Here is a 23,411-nt window from a genome sequence, read left to right on the forward strand (position 1 = left end):
TTAATCACAAGTGTGATGGGTGCGGTTGAGGGACCTGGGGGGTTCAGCTGGAGAACAGGAGCTGAGGGGAGACCTTCTGATCTCTGAACTGCCTGAAAGCAGCTTGGAGCATGGAGGGGGTTGGTTTCCAAGGAACAGGTGATGTGACAATAGGAAATGGCCTCAAGTTGCACCAGAGGAGGTTCAGATTAGATATTAGGAAAAAATTATTCCCAAAAAGGGTTGTCGGGCATTGGAACAGGCTGCCCAGGGCAGTGGTAGAGTCACCATCCCTGGAGGGGTTTGAAAGACACATAGATGAGGTTCTTAGGGACATGGTTTAGTGCTAGATTTAAGTTATGGTTGGACGCGATGATCCTGAGGGTCTCTTCCAACTGAAATGATTCTATGATGATTCTATGAAGTTATGAAGAATAATATACTACAACGCGTTAGAAAATAATAAAAGGGGAATATTAAATATAATAATAAATAATAAGAATAAAATAATAAAAATGACAAAATAATATGATCATGCCCCTTTGAGAGTGAGACTTCCCTGCAGAGCATCCCCAGCGCTGCTGTCGCTTCACACCCCCCCTCGAAAGCCGCTTTTTGCGGGGAGGGACCGAGGCGCACCGGGGGGATAGTGGGACGGAACGGTCTGATCCGCCGCCGGGGCGCCCGCCCGCGCGTTTTGCGCGTCCGCGGAGCGGGGCGGAGCGGAGCGGTGGCCGCGGGCGGAGGCGGAGCCGCCACCTCAGCCAGGGCATCCCCGCCGGGGGAGGCGGCCCCGGCCCGGCCCGGCAGAGCCATGTGCGACGTGAGCGACGTGCCGGAGCGCAGACCCCGGCCCCCGCAGCCCCCCGACCCGCCCCCGGCCCGGGGGGAGCCGCTGCCAGAGCCCCCGGCGCGGGAGTGCGAGGGGGCGCCTGCAACACCCCCCGTGCCACCGCGGTTTAGTTAGTTTAGTAGTTTGTGGGTTTTTTTTATTTTAACTTGTTGTCTTTTTACTATTTTTTATTTGTAGTTATTTTTGTTTTATTTCTTTTTAATTTTTATTTTATTTTTTGTTTTCTTTTTACGTTTAATTTTCCTTTGCTAGTTTTCTGCTTTTAGGGGTTTTTTACTTTTTATTTTCATTTTACTTTATTATTTTATTTTCTTAATTTGCATTGCTTAATTATTGCAATTTTCCTTTTTTTTTGGTGTATTTTAATTTTACCATTCGCTTTTTTATTTTCTAATTTTTTTTTCTATTACTTCATTATTTTTATTGGCTTATAATAGCAGTTTTTATTTTTTTATTTTTTCTATTTTTAACGTTTTCTATATTTAATGTTTTTACGTATTTGTTTTCTATATTTTATGTTTTCTATATTTGATGTATTTCATGTTACATACATATTCATTGGGTTTTACGTTTTATTTTTTATCTATTTTATTTTTACACCTTTCCGTTTTTAATATATTTCATTCAAGTTCTTTTTTGGCTTGTGCACACCCCCCAGGCACCCTCCTCCCCCCCCCCCGCTGAACACACACTGAGCGCCGGTCCCATCCACCCCCCCGCCTTGCAGAACAAAGGCTCCCCGGTCCCAGCGGCGCCTCCTTTGTCCCCGCTGCAGTGCGGGGGGCGGGCGGCAGGCGGCAGCGCGGCCCGAGCCGAACCGCATCCCCCCCTCCGCTCCTCCCTCCCTCCCTCCCTCCCTCCATCCTCCTCCATCCTCCTCCTCCTCCTCCCCCCCCGCCCCGGAGGGCGGGAGCCGCCGGCGCCCGGCCGGCCCTGTCGGGATAGAAATAGGCGGCGGCTGCCGGTGCGGACTCATCGCAGCGCAGCGAGGGGAAGGAGAAGGAGCAGCGAGAGCAGCGGCGCCGGTTCCCTGCAGCAGCCAAGAGCCGGGCAGGGCCAGCCCTTCCCCAGCTGCCTCGCCTTGAGATTTTTTCCTCCTTTTTATATTTTTTTTGCAAAATAAACGGGATTTTTTTTTTTTAAGTTTTTTTCTTTCTTGCATCCAGATTTATAGCAAAATTAAGCGGCAGGACTCGCCCTCTCTTCCCTCCGAGCACGCAGCGGCTCTTTCTGCCGGCTTTTGTGCCCTGAAGCCCCGTCCCTCCTCTTCCTCCTCCCCTTCCTCCGCCGTAAAGCCTTAACGAGACTCCGAGAAGCATCCGAAAGCGCCGCAGCCGCTTGTTCCAACCACCCTGCACAGCGACGACTGCAACAAAAAGCCTTTTTTAAAATTATTTCCCCCCCCCCCACACTTCCTATTTTTTTTTCCCCTTCCTGCCCCCCCGCAAACGCACCAAGGTGGACGCGGAGCGCAAAAAGACCTTTGTTTTAAAAATGCCCATGGAGCTGACGCAAAGCCGCATCCAGAAGATTTGGCTTCCCAATGACAACCGGCCGGCTCTGCCCCGCCGCTGTGAGTACGGGCACCGCAGCATCCCTGCGGGGTGGGGTGGGATGGGAAGAAACAGCCCCCCCGTTTCCTCCTGCGTACCCCGGGGGGTGCTCTTTATTACGCCTTTTCCCATAATATCCATGCAGCATCCCCCTCCTTCCTCCTCCAGCATCATCCCGGTGGCCGCATCCCGCCCGCTGCCATCCTGTGACTCACTCCCAGCCTTAGGAGGTGGAGGAAGGTGTAACCATCACATGGCAGCTCCCCGGCCCCGTGGAGGATGGGGGTTGAGACACGCATGTCCCAATTTCACCCCCCACCCCCTCCCTTCCCGCCTCCAGCCTTGGGATTAAAAGGGAAGGGAGCAGGTTACTAACTTTGGCGCCTGGGTACCAGCTCAGCTGGGATTTTCAGGATGTCCTGCACCTTGATCTGAGATTTATTAGTGAATTATTAAATATTTTTTATTGAGGGGACAGGCAGGATGAGGGCAATGGATTTTTGAAAGAAAAAATCAGCAGCTGTTTGTACTTTACCACTTTACACTGTGCTGTGATAGGAGGCACGTGGAGGGAGGGCAGAATTCAATGCTGAAATTTCTGCAGTGATTTCCCCCATTTTCAAAGCATCCTGAGTGTTTAAAACTAACTTTCGTGCTTACAAACGAAAAAATGCTTGGGTCATCCCGGTGTTACTATAAACCAAATAATGAATCATAATACAATGCCAAAGCTCAAGAGGCAGCTCTTTTAGCTCGCCCAACAGCTACACTGACAACCTGCCAGTTGTGCAACTCCACGTAACTCTAAATAAGCGGGATGGAGAGCCAGGATGGAGGAGGTGGCACTTTGCAGCCTGGCAAGGGATGGAAGTGGCTTGGGCAGTTGGGTGAATCAGTCTTTCCGATGCTTTTCTTGAGCAGGCTTTTTTTTTTAAGTCACTTCAGACATTTATTTCCCTTGACCGGAAAGTTCTCCCTTTAAAAAAATAAATAATATACCCTGTGAATTTGCCACATGTTGTTGCCCCACGGCTATGGGTCAGGCACGTAGCAAGGGATGTCTGAACCCTGTGGCAGATGTTTGCACATGCAGCCTGTGCTTAGCAAGGGCAATTCTGCAGCAGAAGCTGCCGAGGAAATGGGCTTTTAGCAACAGGCTGAACATCTGGGTTGCCACGGGGTTTGGCTTTTAGTGGGACAAAATATCTCCTGGCTTAATGCTTTGCAGATGTATCGGTTTAATCTGATTTTTCTCAAGGACTGACACCTTTGAAAGTCCTTCGTGTATGCGTAGAGCATCTTGTTTTGCGCCTTTATTCACCTGGTTTCTTGGAGGAGGGAAATTCCTGCTTGGTGGAAGAGAAACCTGACATAATATTAAGGCAGCAAGGGGCTTATTAATACCATAATGTGGCTTCTAATTATTTTTTCTCATGGTGGAACTGAGGCACTATGAGAAGGGTGTTATTGTGCTTTTCTTTTTTTATTTTATTTTGTTTTTTTTTAAACTCGAGGTGGCTATTTTAAACTCGAGGTGCTATTAATTCCTCAGCAGCAACAAAGAGCAGAGCCACAAATCCATATGGGAGTGGAGGTAAAAGAGAGACGTGAGGCTGATGTGGTCCCCAGCAGGGAGGAGAGAGCAGGAGCATCCCTGGGAGCATCCTTGGAAAGCTCCCGCTTGGCTGCTTCCCGCGTGTTGAAATAATTAGCCCGATTGTCCGCTTCCTCGTCAACGGGAGGCTTGAATGGATGCGAAGCGATGCCTTCATCTGGCCTTTTGACGGCGATCCATTAAATTGCTGTCAAGCCGCACGTCTCTCACGTAGGGGCTGGGAAAGTCAAGTCGTCGCAGGCGGCTGGATGGGCAGAGCCAGGCGAGGGGAGGGGGCTCGGGTGGGATGAAAGGGGATGCTGCTGCCTTTCTCTCATCGTTCCGGCTCGGCAGGCGAGGGTATATGAAAATACGTCGGCAATGTGCATGCAAAACCACAGCTCACACGTCAGCGGGGTGATATCAGTTCTACGCGCGTGTGTGTGATAAGCAGCGCAAAAACTTGTTCCCGGTCCGTCCGTGAGGCTGTCAGGGAATTGCAATGGGAAGAAGCTGGGAAAGGGGAATGCTGAGATGAAGGTACAACACGTGGGGTGGGCTTGCAGGAGCAGCAGGCTTGTGGTAGCACTTCTCATGAGCAGACAGTGAAAACACCTGAAATGGGGAAGTGGCTATTTTATCTAACCTTTTATAGAAGCAAATTTCCTTCCCTTTGTTTTCTTCCTTCCACCCACTCTGATGAAGCACTAGACTGACTTTCTAGCGGACAGAAGGCACATGTGATGAGCTACTTATCAATATCCTGATCGAGCCTTTTGAAAGTCATCACCGACCTTGACTTACCTGCATAGATGTTGATAACGAGTAATGAATATGCACTGAAGTCACTGACAGCTTTTCAGCAGTGGTGAAAAGAAATGATGAATTAGGTCTTTGTGAAGCCCTGGGAGCAAAACATTGGTTTCTGTTACATCCCTGATGCAAAGTTTCCTGGAAGCTTTTGTGATTTAGCTGGTTTTGGGCTCAGGTTCCTGATAAAAAGCTGCACGGTTGATGCTTTGGTGTTTTTGCAGGTGCTTCCCAGGTCTGTCAACAGATACTTTTTCATGGTCCAAGGGGAAACTGGCTCTTTCCTTTGGCAGCAAACCAAATTTGGGGGAGATTCCTCAGATACAGGTGTTTGACTCCTGCTGCACCCATGTGTCCATCAGCTCTGGAACCTTCTCAGCTGTCTGGAGCCAGACAGACATGAACAATCCCAGTATTGTCCCCATCCTCTTGAAGAGCTCTTGTTTTAATGGTTCCAAATCTTGTCTGCTGGCAGGTAGGGCAAGAAGTAACTACTTTATTCAGATATTATTCCTTTCCACCTCCCTTTATTTAATGTGTGGTTGTTTATTGTGCAAAAAAAGATTTGCACCCATGGCCTGGTTGAGGATGTGGGACTGTTAGAGAGGAAAAAAAATACATTTTTCTGGATATGTTGCACAGCTGCCTTGGTACCCCAGTGTGTGAAATCAGCACTTGCTGCTGCAATTAGTGGGAGCTGGTCTGGGCTTTTGAAATGTGGCACTGGGGATGGAGGCCACACAAAGGGGGCAAATGTGAGGAATGTGGAATATTTAGGGGAAGGAAAAAACCAAACCTCTTTTAGGTAGTTTTCTCATGTCTCGCCTGGTGAGTCTGCTTCGGTGAGATGGTCAAGCACATGGTGGGTGGCTCTTCACTGCCCATCTGGTCACCAGTGCTGTGACTCTTCCTTGTGACCTTAATTCAGTTTCTTTAGCTGTTGGATTTTCTTACTTTATTAGGGTGGGAGGGAAATCCCATATGCTCCGCAAGCTCTCTTGTTCTCATCTCTCTCTCGGTTTGTTTTTCCTTCTCACATCTCTGCTGAGGAAAATCTACCTCAACACACCACTCATCCCTGGGGAGCCCCTCGCATCCCCCCCAAACTGCTCTGCTGCCATCACCTGGTCCTACCTGTGGGGACGGGCAGGCAGAGCTCTCCGCCCAGACCGTAATTAAGCTGTGTTTTTTATGTCTGCCACCAGCCTCTCACTCCCTGCATTCCTTTCCCGTGAGGTCTCTGGCCTCCCTGGGTGGATTGAAGGGTGGCTGAGAAATCCCCCGGCAGGTCTCGCCTATCGGGGCTGGTCTCTGCCTTTGCTGGGAGGGCTCTTGGTGTGTCAGGCTAATCCAAATTCCATTAGGCATCATTAAGATCTTCCTTTCCCATATTTTAAAGCGCTTGGCTTTGTGCCTGGGCCTTTTCTGTGTGCAGCAGCATGTGAGAAGCAGTTCTGCAGGGCAAACCCCAGAGAGGAGCAGGGATGGTGCCATGGGACGGGGATGCTGCCACATTACATGGTCCATGTGGTCCAGATGGTACAGACACATCCTGTGATGCTGGGACCAGGCTGTGGAGGACTAAAAATAATCCCAAACTGCTTTCCCAGTCCTGCAAGCTCAGCAATTTCCTCTGAACTCAACCAGGAATTTACTTTCTAAAGGATGAATGAGGGGAGAAGCGATTCACCTGGGCAGCTTTGCAGCTGATTTGTCTGTGTTTTGGCCATGCCATTTGGGTGAAGTGGTGAGGAGTTTCTCTTCACTTGCCAAGTCATCACTAAGTGATGCCTCTGGATTTATTTCCAGGCTCTCTTTACAACAACAAAAAAACCCCACCCAGCTTAAAACAGATTTACGAATAAAAAGGGATAAGTCACACTTACATCTTAGCTTTTGAATGCTGGTTGTTCTGTAGTCCTTTTTCCCTGTTTGTCTTCAGACAAAACAGTTAGTTGGTTGCATGTATATCAGCTAAAAAAACTAGCAAAAGGTTTTCACACAATCAGCCAAACGGTGGAAATGGGAGGTTGTGTTTGCCTCGTTGTTTTGTTTTTCCAAGTGGGGAAACTGAGGCACAGAGGTCCTCCAGGGAGCCTAGGGCAGCTGCTGGTTCCTTGCCTGCTTTGCAGTCTTCTCCTTGCCATGGCTGTCAGGCTGACTCCTGTTCCCTTGTTTGGGTTGCACCAAGGGGAATTTGGGTCAGTGTGGCTTAGCTGGGGCAGTTGTGTCTCACCAGTGGCAGCCTTGGAACCACTTACCATGGCATCTGCTCTGACATCTGTTCATTCAGCAGATCCCATTGCGAAAATGAGTCAGTGGATTTGCCTGCTCAAGGTTTTGGTTGTCTCAGCTCATGAGAGGGATGCAGAGATGATGGTGCATGGAGAACAGAGGCTTTCCTCTAGCTGCTGATGGACTTACGGGAGGGCTGGGCCAAGAGCAGCCTGATCTAGTTGAAGATGTCCCAGATCATTGCAGTGAGGTTGGACTAGATGACCTTGGAAGGTCCCTGCCAACCCAAACTCTTTTATAATTCTAAGAGCAAGTGCCTTGTAGGGTTGGTGCCTTGTAGGGTTGATACAAAACATATTAGAAGATTAATGGCTGCTCATGTTGTTCTTTCTCCTCTTCCTCATAGCCTGTGGGCCGCAGCTTGCCAATTCCCCCACCGTGATAGTGATGGTTGGCCTCCCAGCCCGTGGGAAGACCTACATCTCCAAGAAGCTGACTCGCTACCTCAACTGGATTGGTGTCCCAACAAAAGGTGAGGCTTCTACTGGCTGCCTGAGGAAAACATGAGGTCTGGTTCTCAGGATTAGCTCTCGGTGCTCAATGCCTTCAGGGTGGAACATAGTGGAGAATCTTTCCAAAATCCCATGGGCCAAATATTAACATCTTCCTGTGGCTTCTGCTGCAGCCCAAGTTCTCCTTCACTTTGAAGACCAAGAGCGGTCTCTGAGAGTTTTGCTCTACAGATGTCACTTCTTGGCCTGTTGCTAGAAAGTATTATCTGCAGAAACTCCACAGTTGAGCTGTGCTGATGCCTGCTCCTGGTTTTGATGGTCTTTGCCTTGTCCACACAGTTTTCAACGTGGGGGAATATCGCCGTGAGGCGGTGAAGCATTACAGCTCCTATGACTTCTTCCGCCCTGACAATGAGGAGGCCATGAAGGTCAGGAGGTAAGTGTGGGCATTATGTCTGTGCTTGCATTTGGGTCTCAGATGGGAGACAAAGCCCATGGCTGGCAGCATGGTTACCCAGCTTATTTTGGGGGTAATGAACAGAAAGGCTGTGCTCTAGCTTGAATTTTCACTGCCTGCCCAAGGAGGGCCTGACTTAGGCACCAAGAGCGGAAAATTGAAGCTGGACAGGCTTGGTAGCATCAGGGTCACCAACGCGTCTTCCATCAGTGGTACCCTAAACTTACCTTCAGGCTCAGTGATGTAGGGTATGAGGTCTGCCGTGGGGTTTGGCCTTTGCTTCTTTATCTCCTTCATTTAGCCTGGAAAAAAGGAGGCTGAGGGGAGACCTTCTTGTTCTCTACAACAACCTGAAAGGAGGTTGTAGCGAAAAGCGGTGATTGGTCCCTTCTCCAAAGTAACAAGCAATAGGATGAAAGGAAATGACCTCCCTTGCACTAAGGGAGGTTTAGATTGTGTATTAGGAACAATTTCTTCCTGGAAAGGGCTGTTGGGCATTGGAACAGGCTGCCCAGGGCAGTGGTGGAGTCACCATCCCTGGAGGGGTTTAAGAAGATGCATAGATCATGTTCTTAAGCACATGGTTTAGTGCCAGTGTTGGATTAATGGTTCAACTTGTGATTTTGAGGATCTCTTCCAACCAAAATGATTTTATGGTTCTATCTACCATTGCCTCTACTGTGAAGACCAGCATGCTGCTCAGCATGCGTGGCTCTTGTATTTTTAACAGGCTAAGAGTGTCCTCCGTAAATGTCCCTGAGAGAGGGAGGAGGTGATGAGGATGAGCTGCAAAGCCTGCCTTCTATTGTGGAGGTCAATGCATTGGCTGCTGTGAGCATCCTCTGAGGACATCAGGACCACACATTTCTCACCTCTTTTGCAGGCAATGTGCCCTGGCTGCCTTGAGGGACGTCAAGCTGTACCTGACGGAGGAGGCTGGTCAGATCGCGGTAAGCTCAGAGATGTGCTCCACAGGGTTTGGCAGCAGTTCTGGTCCTGAAGGCGCTGTGCCCTGTGCAGTTTGCTCTGCAGTCCCTTCTCTGAGGGGAGGGCTCAGGAAGAAACCAGGCACTCCTGGTGCTAATCGAAATCTTTGCTTTCAAAGGTTTTTGATGCCACCAATACCACACGGGAGAGGAGAGGGATGATCCTAAACTTTGCCAAAGAAAATGGGTTCAAGGTTGGTACCATCAGGGTTCGATCAAAAATATGAAACTTCCCTTGTTCCTAATTCTGAGTTCTGCAGAAGGAAAGGGTGGGAGTGGGATAGTGGGAGATCTCTCCAGTCAAGGAGGGAGGAGGTTGGGTTGAGCAAGGAGCTGGTTGAATGCTGGTCTTCAGGTGAGCTTTGTCTTGCTTTGCAGGTGTTCTTTATTGAATCTGTCTGCAATGATCCCACGGTAGTTGCCAGCAATGTTATGGTAAGCATGGAAACATCTTGCTTTTGTTTTCTCTTGTGAAGTATTTTCCACATGTTCTCAGTCAGTTTCTTATCAGAATGTCTTGATGGGGTTGGTTGAGGATTAGGGGGTTATGATGTATTTGGCCTGGGATGAGAAAGGGGCTGTTATCTCCCAGGATCCAGGGCCACCTGGAAGTAATGAAAATAAAAGTTGCTGTAGCCTTTCCCTGGTTCTCTTCCATGCTCACTGCATTTCTGTTTACCTGTAACTTGACATCAAGGGGAGAAATGTATTGAAGATGCTTTGGTGACCTCCCCAAAGTCCCACTTTTTGGAAGCGACGAGTTGGAGAGCAGTCTGGCTTGGTGTCTTCAGCCACGTGCATCTTCCCAAAATCTGTTTGGATCTGCTTTGAGAAGAACAGCAGTTCAGCTTAGAGATTTCTTGCTGCTAGCTGAAGTCTTGTCTGGGACAAGCATAAAACATTATTTCCTGGCTCCTTTGGGAACTGCTGGATCTTTGATTTCCCACCAGCAGAAGTTCTTTCTTATTAAGCATGGCTAGGGCAGGTAGATACTAATTGGCCTACCTATGCATGATTAACTTGAATGAACGTGTCCTGTCCTCAACTGAGCTCTGCTCCAGCCTTATCTCCAGTTGTACATCTGAACTTTGTGAGCCGTTTTATCGTGTCTGGGAATGTGTCACAGGATACTCAAAGTCTGTGAGAAGGGCTATTCAGCCTGGAGAACAGGAGCTGAGGAGAGACCTTATTGCTGTCTACAACTACCTGAAAGGAAGTTGTAGCATAGGAGGGTGTTGGTCTTTTTTCCTGCATAGCAAGTGATAGGACAAGAGGAAACAGCCTCAAGGTGCACCAGGGGAGGGTCAGAGGAAAAAAAGCCTATTAGAGTAGTTTAGGCAGAACTTAGTCCGTGAGAGCTCTGGATAATTCACATTGCCTATTTCTAGCATCTTTCAGCCCAGTAGCTTGTAGCAAATAATACACAGAAAGGGGTTGAATATTGTTAACCACAACCTCCTGTGAGCTTTATTCACTCAAACAAACTAGGATGTTGGGTGGTGAGATGCTTCCCCAGCTCTTGGGAGAACAGGAGTGGTCTTGTATTTATCTATACTGGTCATGAAATGGTTTATACTAGATTTTTGCACGGTTCTGCTTACCTTTGGGTCTCGTTTGCTTCTTTTGTCTTATGATAAGTGATGACTAAGAAGTTGCTCAGCTGATAGCTGAATCTTGGCAGGACTTTGAAATCTGAGATTAGGAAGCTCTCCAAAGCAGACCATACTAACCTCTCCTTGCGTCATGTTTTCTCTCCTGCTGCAGGAAGTAAAATTGTCCAGCCCCGATTACCGGGACCGTAATTCAACCGATGCCATGGAGGACTTCATGAAGAGGATCAATTGTTACCAGGCCAGCTACCAGCCACTTGACCCTGATGACTATGATCGGTAAGAGACTTTTGACTTCTGAACTGGCTTGAATGCCTGTCTTCTCCCAGAAGGGGAGTAATGAAGTATGGAGCTGTATTTTATTTTTGTCTTCAAATGACTGTGCTAGAAAAATATATGGCCAAACCTTGTCATGCATTCAGCTTCTTCCCTGAAAATGTTGATTTTCCCCAATTCAGTGCCAGGCAACTGGGCACTGAAACCTTTCCAGGCTCTTCTGGGCTCAGAGATGCTAGTTCTTCAGGTCTAAATGCAAAGGGTTTGGTTTGAGTATTTCTGAGATACTTTTGTCAGTTAAAGGAAGGGATTGCTTGAACAGGCTCAAACCACAATGTTGAGCAAGCCCTGTGGTTTCCACCTAGTTGCATGCCCTGGGAAGACCTTTGCTGTCCTGCATAACCATGCAGGCACCTCCCAGGCTTTCTACTGCTCACAGGTACCTCCATGTGCCCTGCGTGGATTATCCCTGTCCTGGCAAGGAATGTGCTCCCTGCTAGTCTCGTTTAATCCTCTTTACTGCTGCAAGGAGGAATGGCGATTACAGTGGTGTTACTTAGCTCTTTATGAATGACCGCTACCTGTTGGTTTCCAGTTGAAAATAGCCTGCAAGAAATCCTTTTAGCTGGGTGATTATGTTGACTGAGATACTTCAGGAGGCTCTTTTTCAAGAATGGTGTTTCTTTCTTTCTGCTTTCCTCGCTGACAACCCCCTCATCTTTGCTGTGCTTTTCCTAGGGAGCTTTCTCTCATCAAAGTCATCGACGTTGGCCGGCGGTTCTTGGTCAACAGGGTTCAGGATCACATCCAGAGCAGAATCGTTTACTACCTGATGAACATTCATGTCCAGCCCCGCACCATTTATCTCTGTCGGCATGGTGAGAGCGAGTTCAACCTCAAGGGAAAGATTGGAGGTGACTCGGGCCTCTCCAACAGGGGCAAGAAGGTAAGGGGGAAGGGAATAGTCCCCTGTGGCTTTTGGGGGTGATTTGGCTGTAGCAGATGCTGTGCACTGGGTTATGTGTATATTTGATGACAGCTGGGGTGCTCAGAGGATCCATCTATAGGTTAAATTTGGGCTTGGGCATGGCCTCAAAACAAGACTTTCCAGCCATCTACGTTGCATGTAGGCGTTCATGTAGTTAGAGGATAAAAAGTTGGGCATCAGAAATCTCTAGGGGAGAAAGGGTTGAGTATCTTCAGAGTTCTTTCAGACCTTGCACAGGCAGGTTGAGATGTAGAAGGACTGCTGTCATCCTTCAGAAGGGATGGCCAACTCTGAGGGCGCTTTCGGGTCACTTACTTCCTAATTCTTCAAAGACATCATCAAATGCGCCCCTTCAGGCAGGGTTAATAGCTAATTTGGCTTGCCAGACCGTTTTGAAGTCCAAATGGATTCATTTGAGGTGTGACTAACATAAAGGACTACAGGATACATCAGTTTAGCTCTATGACAAGCAGCGCTGTGGTTATGAGTGGCCAAGGATCTTCCACAGCATTATAGCAGAGCCCAGGTTGTGCTGTTTCTTGGATGCTGACATTGTTCCTTGATGGCATTAGGTTGCTGCTTTCTCCCTGTTCTCATAGCCCTTGTAGCTTCCGGGGATCAATGCGTGTGTGGCTGCTCTTCGGAGCAGAAGGCCAACACAACTGCTTCTGGAAGGCAAAAGGGGTCCTGGAGAAGGCAACATTTACTGGGAAGCAGGGGATAAGGCCAACTGGGAAGCTGTGGATTGGGAATGAGCCTTTTTTTATGTCCAACAGTTTGCATTTGCACTGAACAAGTTTGTTGAGGAGCAGAACCTGAAGGACCTCAAAGTCTGGACCAGCCAACTAAAGAGGACAATCCAGACGGCAGAAGCTCTCCAACTGCCTTACGAGCAGTGGAAGGCACTCAATGAAATAGACGCTGTAAGTATCTTTGATTGCAATATGAACAGCTGGGCCATGCTGATTCCTGCTTGGCAGAGAGGGTCATAGCACCAGCCTTTTTCACTTTTGCCTAAATATCACTTTTTGAGGGGAAATTTTCCCACAGAGTGGGAAAAGGTGCATTTTCTGCTGCAGTACTCACAACTTGGCTTCTGATCTTAGCACTACCTTGTGCAGATTCCTCAAACTGTTGTCTTGAATTAGTAGATTAAAAATAATAATTTTGCTTGGAAATACTATGTAGCTGACTACTCAGGGTTATAGATGATTGCTTTGGAGAAGGTTTTGCATTTGGATGTGCTGATGATTTTTGACTTGAGCGTGTCCATTAACCTCACGGATGTCCTGTTCTGCCAGGGTGTGTGTGAAGAAATGACGTATGAAGAAATCAGAGAGCAGCATCCAGACGAATTTGTTTTACGTGATCAGGATAAATATTACTACCGCTATCCTTCTGGGGAGGTAGGTCTGCAAGGAGACCTTCAGAGATGCGACTCTTACTTTAAACGTAGCATTCTTCTTGTCTCCATGCTGTCATCTACTCTCAGCAGTGTTCCAAGAAACTGGAATCAGGAAAAGTTAGGACTTTTGCATTGAGCTGTTGTGAAACTGTGGTAGTGAAGATCTCATTAAGAAACATGTCACTTAATGATAGTCCCTCTGACTTGATAGCAAACTAGTAGAATGACTTCTTTCTCCTCTGACCAGAAGTAGCTACTTTCTAAAGTAACCTGAAGATGAGGCTTTGTTGAACTTTGCTTGTTTTTAACAGTAATTATGTTGGTTTAGTTTAGTCAAGGACATGAAATCAATAGATGGAACAAGACAAGGAACGCTGTTTCTTGTGAGGTGCTTGTTTTCCTCATTCTATGCCATATCTCCCTTCCCTTCTTCTGTTTCAGTCCTACCAAGACCTGGTGCAGCGCCTAGAGCCGGTCATCATGGAGCTGGAGAGGCAAGAGAACGTCCTTGTGATCTGTCACCAGGCTGTCATGCGCTGTCTCCTGGCATACTTCCTGGACAAGAGTGCAGGTGAGCTCCCTGTCGCTGGGAAGCGAATTGATCCTGATGGAGGAGGGATGATAGACAGATCTGAGGAGATAAGAGATGCATTCGGGTCCATGCAGCGTCTGGAGCATGCATCTCTTTGGTGTGGGATGGCCTTAGTTGTTGAGAATGTTTAAGCCTGCTTATGGGGAGAGGGTAGGACAGGTGGAGAGAGCTGGGGGTGTTCAGCCTGGAGAAGGCTCTGGGTAAACGTTATTGTGGCCTTTCCGTACTTAAAAGTGGCCAATAAGAAAGATGGGGACAGACTTCTTAGCAGGACCTGTTGCGATAGGATGAGAGTTGATGGTTTGAAACTAAGGAGGGGAGATTCAGGCTGGAAATGAGGAAGACATTTTTTACACTGAGGATGGTGAGAGCCTGGCCCAGGTTGCCCAGAGAGGTGGTGGATGAACCATCCCTGGAGACATCCCAGGCCAGGCTGGACGGGGCTCTGAGCAACCTGGGCTGGGTAAAGATGTCCCTGCTCATGGCAGGGGTTGGACTAGATGAACTTTAAAGGTCCCTTCCAACCCAAACAATTCTATGGTTCTATGAACCCCCCTGCTTTGCTTTCTCTGCAGATGAAATGCCCTACCTGAAATGTCCCCTTCACACAGTGTTGAAGCTGACCCCGGTGGCCTATGGTAAGTGAGGTCTTTCTATTAAACACACCAAGGGGTTTGACTTGTACATCCTCTTGAATCCAAGCTGCCTCTGGGACAAGAACCAGGGGCTGGGGTGGAGCACTTCATAGCGTCCTGTACCCCTTGGGTTTGCTGATGGCCTCTTTGTCTCCTTGTGCTCCTCTCTGCAGGCTGCCGGGTGGAGTCCATCTCGCTGAACATCGAAGCTGTCAACACCCACAGGGAACGGCCAGAGGTGAGTGTTGCTTTTCCTCAGAGCCATCCCTTGGTTGTCCCCCTCCTGTCCCCTACGGTCAGCCGGCAGCGAGGGCGCCCAGGTTGCACGTGGGATGATTGCTCAGCTTAGATGCTCAGAGTGCTGGTGGAGAACTGGAGCATCAGATGGGTTCTTGCTCTGCAAAGATGTGGCTGGTTGATGGTTTTCTGAGGGAAAAGGACTATTGCATGTGCCCGTTTGCCCAGATTAATGCTGGCCCAGGGAAACTCCTCCTTGGTCTTTAACTCTCACCTGTGCAGTTATCTGCACACCTGAACAGGGAATGGAGCCGTGGATGGAGAAGGTGACTTCTTCCAGGTCTCCCAAGTGTCTGGCAGAGCCTGGACTCAACACCTTGCCCAGCATCTCCTGCCTTTGTAGTTTTTTCTCTTTTTTTTTTCTCCTGGTGTGCCCACAGCTCTGTGTGGCTACCAGAGTGCTGTTCTGTAGGGTGAGAGGTGGTGGTGCTGGTTTGGGGATGCTGTGGCAAGGAGACTCCTTGCATGGAGGTCAACCGCCATAAGGTCAGAGCTATCTGCCCTGTGCTCCACCCGGAGCTCAGAGGTCAGAGCAGGGGAATGCCAGTTCGGTGTTGGGGCTCGGTGGCCACCCAAGGAGGACCCCAGGGACCCTGGCAGTGCCCATGTCCCAGCTGCTGGGACCTCTCTGACTTGTGTGTAGTGGTGCTGGAGCCCATCTGGATGTTGGATGGTCAGAGCCATCCCTTTTTGTCCCATATCTCCCATCCTTTACTTCCCAGCCTCAGCAGGTGGCTCCATCAGAGGCACCTCTCCCTCCCCATGGCTGTAGGTGGGGAAGCTGGTCCTTCCCCCCTCAACATGGGGGCAATCTATGTCTTCCTCCACCACCCTTGCAGATGGTGGGAGAGCCGTGAGATGCGGGTAGTACCAAGACACTTGCGAAGCGCTTGGGTCCCTCTGCTCTGCTGTGCAGGCGCTGCCCCCTCCATCCCACCTCGCTTGAGTTGGAGCTTGGCGTGATGCCGACCCTCGCTGGCTGTTCTGCCCCAACCTCCCCTTCCCAAATCTTCTGTAACACCCTGGACTGGCTCGTCTTCCCTCTTCTTGCTTTCACACCCCTCCCTGGGTCGGAGGGGCTGGCTTCAAGGAGGAGACCCATGGGTGCCTCTTTCTGTTGTGCAAAGTCATGACTTTTGACTACTGCTATGTTTTTTAGCAATTAGAGGAGGTTTGTCTCATTTCTGAGTGCAGGGCATTTATTTTTATTTTTCTTGTCCCTTCTTGGGAAATCAAACTGCTTTCTTTAAAGTTTTGCTTTAGGCTTTTTTGTGGTGTCCAGAGCCTTTCAATTTATCCTTTGCACATTGACAGTGACTGGGGAAAAACAGGCCGCTTTAAGAAACAAAAAAAACCCAAACCAATCTGCTTTTTTTTTTTTCTTTATAACTGTCTCCTTCTTCCCTTTATTTTATTTTTATTTACTTTTTTTTTTTCTTTGTCTCACTCTAATTTAGGAAGCAAAGAAGGGACCTAACCCGCTCATGAGACGTAATAGCGTTACCCCTCTAGCAAGCCCAGAGCCCACCAAAAAACCTCGCATCAACAGCTTTGAGGAGCATGTGGCTGTTTCTTCTGCCCTGCCAGGCTGTGTTCCTCAGGAAGTGCCCACGCAGCTGCCGGGACAAGTTAGTTGAACTATTTTTTTTCCTTTTTTTTTTTTTTTTTGTTTTTTTCTTTTTTTTTTTCTGTTATTATTCTTGTTTTATTGTTGTTTGTCCTCCTGTCCCTCCCGAAGCTGGCCAACGGCTTGCACTTGTCACAACCTGTGCTGCTGTCTCTGAGATGCGCCTTTCTCACACGGCTCCTGTCCCTCCCTGCCTTGGGTTGGTTTTGGAAGCACTCGGCAAAGGGTTGGTGTCAGTCCTCTCTTGGGTTTTGAGAGCGTCGTAAGCTTCCCCCAAAGTTGCGTTGATTTTAGTGCCTTCACCATCTGGCATCGTGGTGTCAACCTCCTGAGGAGCCACATCTGTAGAGTGCTCAGGACCAAAGGGCTCCTGCTTTTCCCCTGGATGTGCTCAGCTCTGGTGTAGACCTGGGCATTATAATTAAGCACATGTTCTTGTGCTTCCCTCAAGAAGGAGCTGCCAAGACTCATCTTTGACTGGAGGGGTCTCCTCCTTCCTGGAGCAATAGGCATAATGGACCAAAAATTGAGCAGAAGCCTCTTGGGATGATGATGAACCTGGTTACTTTCTGCAGCCCTGGGGGAAACCCTGTGCATAGCTGCCATGATGCTCATGTGTCCTCTCCTCTTTCACCCACCCAGGACGGGCTGTATAAAGACATTGTCACACACTTCTCCAGGGACAAAACCCCCATCCCTGTGCTCATCAAGGGGCTGGGATGGTACTGGAGAAGCTGTGTAGATATACAGGAGCCCCTTTCACTCTGCTGCCCTTCCCACCTGCTGCCTGTTGGATCTCACTGTCTTGCTCAGCCCCTTTTTGCATTGTCTTGTGTTGTCTGGTGTCCTTTCGCCCCTCCTTGGCCAGGTTCTGGGCAGGTTAGGAAGGGTGCCGTGCTCCTTCAAATGCTCTGCTTGGTGGCCGCTCCGCATGAGCTTTCCTACCCCAGCAAGCATGGAGCAGGACAACTCGGTCTGTCTCTTGGCTTTCGAGGTTCTGCTTGGGTTGGTCTTCTAACAAACGCTCTGCCAGCTTCAGGTTTGGAAGCTCTTGCTGTTCAGTTGCCCCTCTGTGCCGTCTAGTGTCCTCTACCTGTTCTCGCGCGGCGTTACTGACACCTCTTTCCATTCTCTCTATCTCTCTGCAGCCTTTACTAGGGAAGGCATGCCTGTAAGTACCTTCTTGCGTCTTATTCTCCCCTCTCGCCCCCCTCCCATGTCTCTTGCTGTCCCACTGGTTGTTTTGTTGTTGCTGTGAAACCTGGCTGGGGCAGGGACATCTTGGAGTTAATATTTGTGTGTGCTTGTGGGATTTGGATGTGTCCTACTTAGGAAAGGTAAAGAAGAGGCTATGAATGATGCTTTGTCCAACCCCTAAGTGTCCTAGCTTGGTTAAATGCCCCAATTTTGTTAAGGAATGAAGCAAATCATCACTTGTCCTCTATCCAAATTCTCTGGCTCCTCCTCAGACAGTCATGGGGTGGTAGATGCTGTTGGGTTCTCCTGGAGTTATCTCCTCTGGCAGCACATTTTAGTGTAGGTTATAGACCCAGGTGGTCTGTCTTCCCAGGGGCTCTGAGTTGTATTTAAGAGTGATGGCACGAGAGATGTATCTGAGAAGGTTCTGATCTCAGCCCTCAACAGGTTTTTATCGCCTGTATGGGATCGGGAGTGGTTTTTTTTCTGGAGATGAACTGGTTCTGGATCCTGGCATGCAGTTCTGCAAGCCTGTATTTCAGGAACAGTCTGGCTAGATGTCTCAGACAGAGTAAATATATGGATATTGTCCTCTAGCTCTAAGAAAGTAAGGTGCCTAGAGCGTTTAATTGCACTAATTATGAATAATACATTCTTCAAGAGTTTTGAGTGCTGTTAGATCCTTGTGTAATAAGGACAGGACAGCTTCTGGATAAATTTGAAGCCTTTGGACTTAATTTGTGCTACATCATTGAATTAAGAGAGCAGCAGTTGTTGGAAGCTGTGACCAAATGTCATCTTGAAGACCAGGGATACTTTGGGGCTGGGGGAATGCCCAGGGGTCTTGTCCAGTTCAAATCAGCATCCCTGTCCTGGTTGGTTTTGTGGGCTGAAGATGGGGGGGGATCTGCTGTAACATGGCCAAGCCTCAGCCCTGCTTGCCCATAATTGCTGCTGAATCTCACATTTCTTCCCCTTTTAGCATAAATGTTTTGGGTTTGTTCTTTTTTTTTGTTGAGAAAAGGGAAGTTAGAAATGTCAGACTTGGTTTTGCTGGAGGATAGGTTGAGGAAGACTGTCACCATGCTCATGTTTATGCCCAGAGGTTGAGTTGCTCAGCATGGCCTGCATGTCTGTGCTCCTTCCCTTGCTGCTCATGGGCACAAAAGCCCCTGATGAAGTGCTTGGTCTCCTTGGGTTGCTTTTAAAGCATTTTTGGTTTTGTCTGTCCCTCCATCCACTTTGTTCCCCCACCCATGTTGTAATTAGAAGCACTGCATGCCTCAGTGCTGGCTGGGACACTGAAAACAAGCTCTGGTGTTGAGTTTGGGAGATGCCTGCATTAAGTTTGGCTAAACCAGGACCTCTGCTGGAGTGGGCAGTGATGGTACCCATCTCAGCTGTAGGCTGGCAGCATCAAGTTTAAAATCTCCAGCTGCTGGGAGCTTGCCTCCACCTACTGGTGTGAGACTTAAAGGCCGCTTTTGATGGAGCAAAGAAAACACCTCAAACCGTAGTCTTGGTATCAGTACCTCTCTTGGAGGCTGTTGCCTCCTGCATGGCATCTGGTCCTCACTATGCCCCACCACAACCTATATGGGGTCAGGGGAGGTGGAAGGTACCTCCTTCCCCATTTTCACCATGGGACTTGGTTGGCAGTGGGTGCTCTGTTAAATCAGCCCTCGCCATTGGGGTCTTGACCCCCATCCAGGAGGACCAGAAAACACCTGGATAGGCCGAGGACATGACTGTGTACCTAAGAGTCCTCCTGGTTATGGGATCTAGCTGTTGTGGGACCACATGGAGTGATGATTTCTTTTCCTTTTGCTTGGTTTGTGATCCAAAAAAAAGTGCACTTTTTAACAACTACCTGATCCCTTCCCTTCTTCTCCCCTTCACTTTTCATGCTTAAAGACGACCCGTTTGTCACTTTCTCAAAGTTTTCTCTTTGCTAATATTTCCAAGGTAAATGGCTGTGGTGCATGTGGCTTTTCCTAACCCTCCTCCTGTCTCCTTAGATAACAGAGAACAGCTCAGCCTGCTCTGCCTTGTAGCCTGACGGGGAATCCTGGTGCTTGTAAGAGGCAGTTTAGGTAGTAAAACCAAAACAAAAAAAAAGAAAGGGAGAAAAACCTTCCTAGTTGTTTCCTAGTCCTTTTTTCCCCACCTGGTTTCGTGCAGTTTTGTGAATTGAGAAATGTCCTTGTTGCGATCATCTCCCCTTGGGTTTCTCCTCTAGTGGATGTCTTCCTCCTCCAGCCACCACTCTCGGGGCTGGTCCTGCTTGTGTTTAGCTGATTGTCTCTGGTTTTGTGGTCCTCACCATGTGCTGGTGGGTGCCTAGTGTTGCTACCCCGCGCCGAGGCTCTGTCTGAAGCAGCTCTGGGGTCCATGAAACCTCATGGTGGGGCATCACTGGGGGACCGAGTGCTCCTGCCATACTGCTGAGGGTGGCTGTTCCTTATGCCAGCTCCTCGGCATGGCCAGTGGGAGCTGCATCTTGACAGTGCCATGGTGACCTCCTTGGTAGACAGGAGGACTCTGCCTACCCTCAAGGGGAACAAGACAGAGATGACTAATTTGGTTCCTTGAATAAATACCATGGTCCCCTGTGACCTTTCCTTGCATGGACCAAAGAGCAGCTTCAGAAGTGCAGACTGGATGGGAGAGTTGTCTTGGTTTTAGCTCTGTTTTTAGGGATATCTGTCAAATTCCCACCCTGTAATTAGAGGCATGCTTGAGGGGAGGGCTGTGGGTAGCAAGTCAGCGCATCCCCCGACCTCTCTCCTTAGGTGAACAGTGTCCTCTCCTCTGTGGTGGATGCTTTCATAGTGACTTGTGCAGTGGCTTTCTGTTACTCCCCCTCCCTCTTCTTGATGTGCATGTAGAAGATGCTGCTGGGATGGGGTCCAGCCCGAGCGCAACCCCCAACCCTGGTCCTTCCTCTCATTACAGAACATGAACAACTCGCAGAAGCCGTCATGACTCCATGGGCGCTGTTGCGAGGCCACCAGCGACGTCGTCGGTTGACGCCAGCTTCCCATCTCATTGCCATTTCCAAAGCTTGCTTACAAATTGGTCTCTCTCCCGTCTGCGGCGAGGTCGACCCTCGGCTGTTTCTACCCACGCCTGTTCATCTGCAAACTGCTCTGCTGAAGTGGGGAGAGATGCAGGAGAGCAGAGGAGAGGAGCTGAGCTCCACAGGTCACCACCAGATCTTTAGGCTGCGGCATTTGCTCTCTGCTCCGGCGTCACGTTAGATCGTAGCAAGCTGTAAAGTGCTTCTAGCGCACAGGAGTTTAATTTTCTTCCTCTGTAAGCGGTTTTGATCTCCTTTTGTATAGATGACTGGTACCCATCTATCTGTGGGTGGGGTGTGTATATATGTGGATGATGCGGGGTTAGCAGAGAAATAGGGGGAAGCGGGAGGGAAGCAAAGGGGTTTTGCATTTTTTTTTTAATTATTATTATTAATTACTTTTCAAGAAAAACCCTGATGTGCTGTGTTTGCAGTCCTTTACCCGTGCTACAGCCTCTCACACACACTAACCCAGCTCATCCAGGCCCATGAGCCAAGGCAGTTGTGTGAAGTCCTTTACAGCAAAACTGCTGCGTTTAACCAAAAAACACCCAAAAACATTTTTTTTTTTTTTCTTTTAATCAAAACACCTAAAAGGGGTTTGCAGAGAATGTAGATCTGCTTCTAAACCTGGTCACAAGCTGCCTTTAGTGTAGGGGAAGTCATGGTGATGCTTTCATCTCGGGTGATGCTCTCATCTCAAGGAGTGCCCAGGGATGGTCTGAGTTCAGATGTGTGTCAATTTTCTGGGGAGACTGAGCACCGGTTGAGGTGCTGTGCCAGTACTTCATCTCCTCTTTCCTCTTCCTTGGATGAAAGTGGAGATTTTTTGGGGGGAGGTTGGAATCCCTGCATCATCGCAGGATTCAACAGTTAGGCTGAGCAAGACAGTTAGGCTGAGCAAGATGTATTTTGCAGACACACGTCTTGTGGAGGTGGCCAGAGGTCTGGCTGGGATGCAGGAGTCCCTCTGTGGCTGCAAAAAGCCACAAGAAGGGACAGTTTTGTCTGTTTTCTCTTTTTTTGTTGTTTTTAATTTAATATATATACATGCACACATAAATGTGTGTATATGTGTATACCTAGAAACCGCTTGGTTTTTGCACTTTATTTGTGGCAAGAGCATATTTTATTTTTCAAGTTATGCCCCTTGACAGGGGAAGCCTGAACACAGGCAGCTTTTTATTTTATTTTGCATGCTAAAAAGCTGGGACTACAAATAAACAGTAGTTACAGCATTCGAGGTGTGTGTGCGTGGGGGGAGGGAACAAGGCGAGGTCCTAACTTAGACCATCAGCCAGCTCCCAGGGGTTCGATATGAAAGATCCCTTCTTGGCACCTGTCCTGGGCTGCAAGACAGCGGATAAAAATGGCAATTAACCACTATTGCTTTGTGCAAAAGTCTGTGGATTTGGGGGGTTTTATTTTTTTAGGGGTTTGGTTTGTTTTTCCCACTCTGTGCGGCATCTTCTCCATCTTGTGTAACTACATCCCTACGGATGGGAGCAGAGAGGTTTAGGGGGAAATTATGATGATTATTTTTAATGTGTTTTTTGTGTGTGTGTTTTTTGGGGGGTTTGGTCTGTTTTTCCTTTGGGAAAAGGCGAACCACAGTGCCTAGCGCTTCAGCCTTGTGCAACCGAGTATGTGCTCGGAGTGGCACCGATGCCAGGAGGGGACTGGGACTGCACTTGGTCCGTATCCGACCGAGAGAGACATTCTCGGTGTTGCCCTGCCTGTGTGAGCTTGTTCATATGTGTATTATATTCCTGTACAAATGAAACAAAGAATGCTTCCGCCCTCTATTATTTTAATAACCACATTAAAAGCAGACTTGGTTGACATCTGCCCTTTTGGTTTCTCTGAGTTTAAGAAAAAAAAATAACACATGAATATTTTGGGAAGGAAACCACTTGTATTTTCAGCCTCCTTCCCCGGGGAGTGTTATCTTTCTACTTCTGCTACAAAAAGATAAGCCTGCAAAGACAAACATGACGTTTGGCTGCCCCATGATCAATCCTGTAAACATGTAATTCTGCAGATGTTTTGGCATGTATTTATGTGTGTGTGTATATACATATATATATATAAATATATATATATATATATATAAATCAAACAGCAAAAAAAACTCCATGACCCTAAACTTTCTACCCTTGGCAATAACAGAAGTCTTAGTAGATCCTACAAAAAAGGTGAAATTTGAACCTTTTTTTTTCCAGTGAGGGCAAAATTGGTCTCTGAGCAGTAGAGAAGTTCTCTCATGCTGGAGGGGTTGGCGGTAGGTGGGACAGTGTCAGCCCCATCCCATCGCACTGCCCCAGAAAATCACTGCCCATTGTTTTTGGTTAATGGGCCAAGGACCGGGCAGTGATGCTGCATCATGGCAGGTGGGGAGAGGGGACCTGTTGAACCACACCAATGATTTCTTCCCTCCCCCTTATTATTTTTTCCTGGTTTAGTTTTCCTTTGTGATACTTGAATTTTTTTTTTAATAGCAAAGCGCTCTTTATTTATTTAATGCATACTGCAAAGCTTGGAGAGAAGGGTAGTTACTTGGGATTTTTTTTTTTGGATTTGTGGTATGTTAACTGTTCTGTATATACACCTGGAATAATTGCCTGATACAAAGCTGTGCCAGCTTAAAAACAGGGTATGCCTTTCAGAAATTTGTATATTTTGCAGTTGCTGGACCAATAAAATACCTTGTTGAAATACAGACATGA

At 48.3% G+C, this 23,411-nt stretch overlaps 1 protein-coding gene across 2 annotated transcripts; it reads left to right on the forward strand.

The window, feature by feature from the left end:
* The first annotated feature begins 353 nt into the window (after positions 1–353).
* On the forward strand, positions 354–23,411 carry PFKFB3 (6-phosphofructo-2-kinase/fructose-2,6-biphosphatase 3). 2 transcript variants are annotated; one of them, XM_080351571.1, is made up of 15 exons: positions 356–2,405; positions 7,431–7,556; positions 7,876–7,972; positions 8,877–8,943; positions 9,099–9,173; positions 9,358–9,414; positions 10,744–10,868; positions 11,604–11,811; positions 12,630–12,776; positions 13,155–13,259; positions 13,700–13,829; positions 14,426–14,488; positions 14,659–14,723; positions 16,240–16,410; positions 20,562–23,411. In XM_080351571.1, the coding sequence occupies exons 1-15, from the start codon at positions 2,327–2,329 to the stop codon at positions 20,589–20,591; spliced, it is 1,545 nt and encodes a 514-aa protein (XP_080207697.1). In that variant the 5' UTR covers positions 356–2,326; the 3' UTR covers positions 20,592–23,411. The 2 variants fall into 2 exon arrangements, with proteins under 2 accessions (XP_080207698.1, XP_080207697.1); XM_080351572.1 differs by lacking the exon at positions 16,240–16,410 and having other exon boundaries at positions 354–2,405.

The sequence above is a fragment of the Nesoenas mayeri genome (assembly GCF_963082525.1).
Source record: "Nesoenas mayeri genome assembly, chromosome: 1".
NCBI classification, from domain to species: Eukaryota; Metazoa; Chordata; class Aves; order Columbiformes; family Columbidae; genus Nesoenas; species Nesoenas mayeri.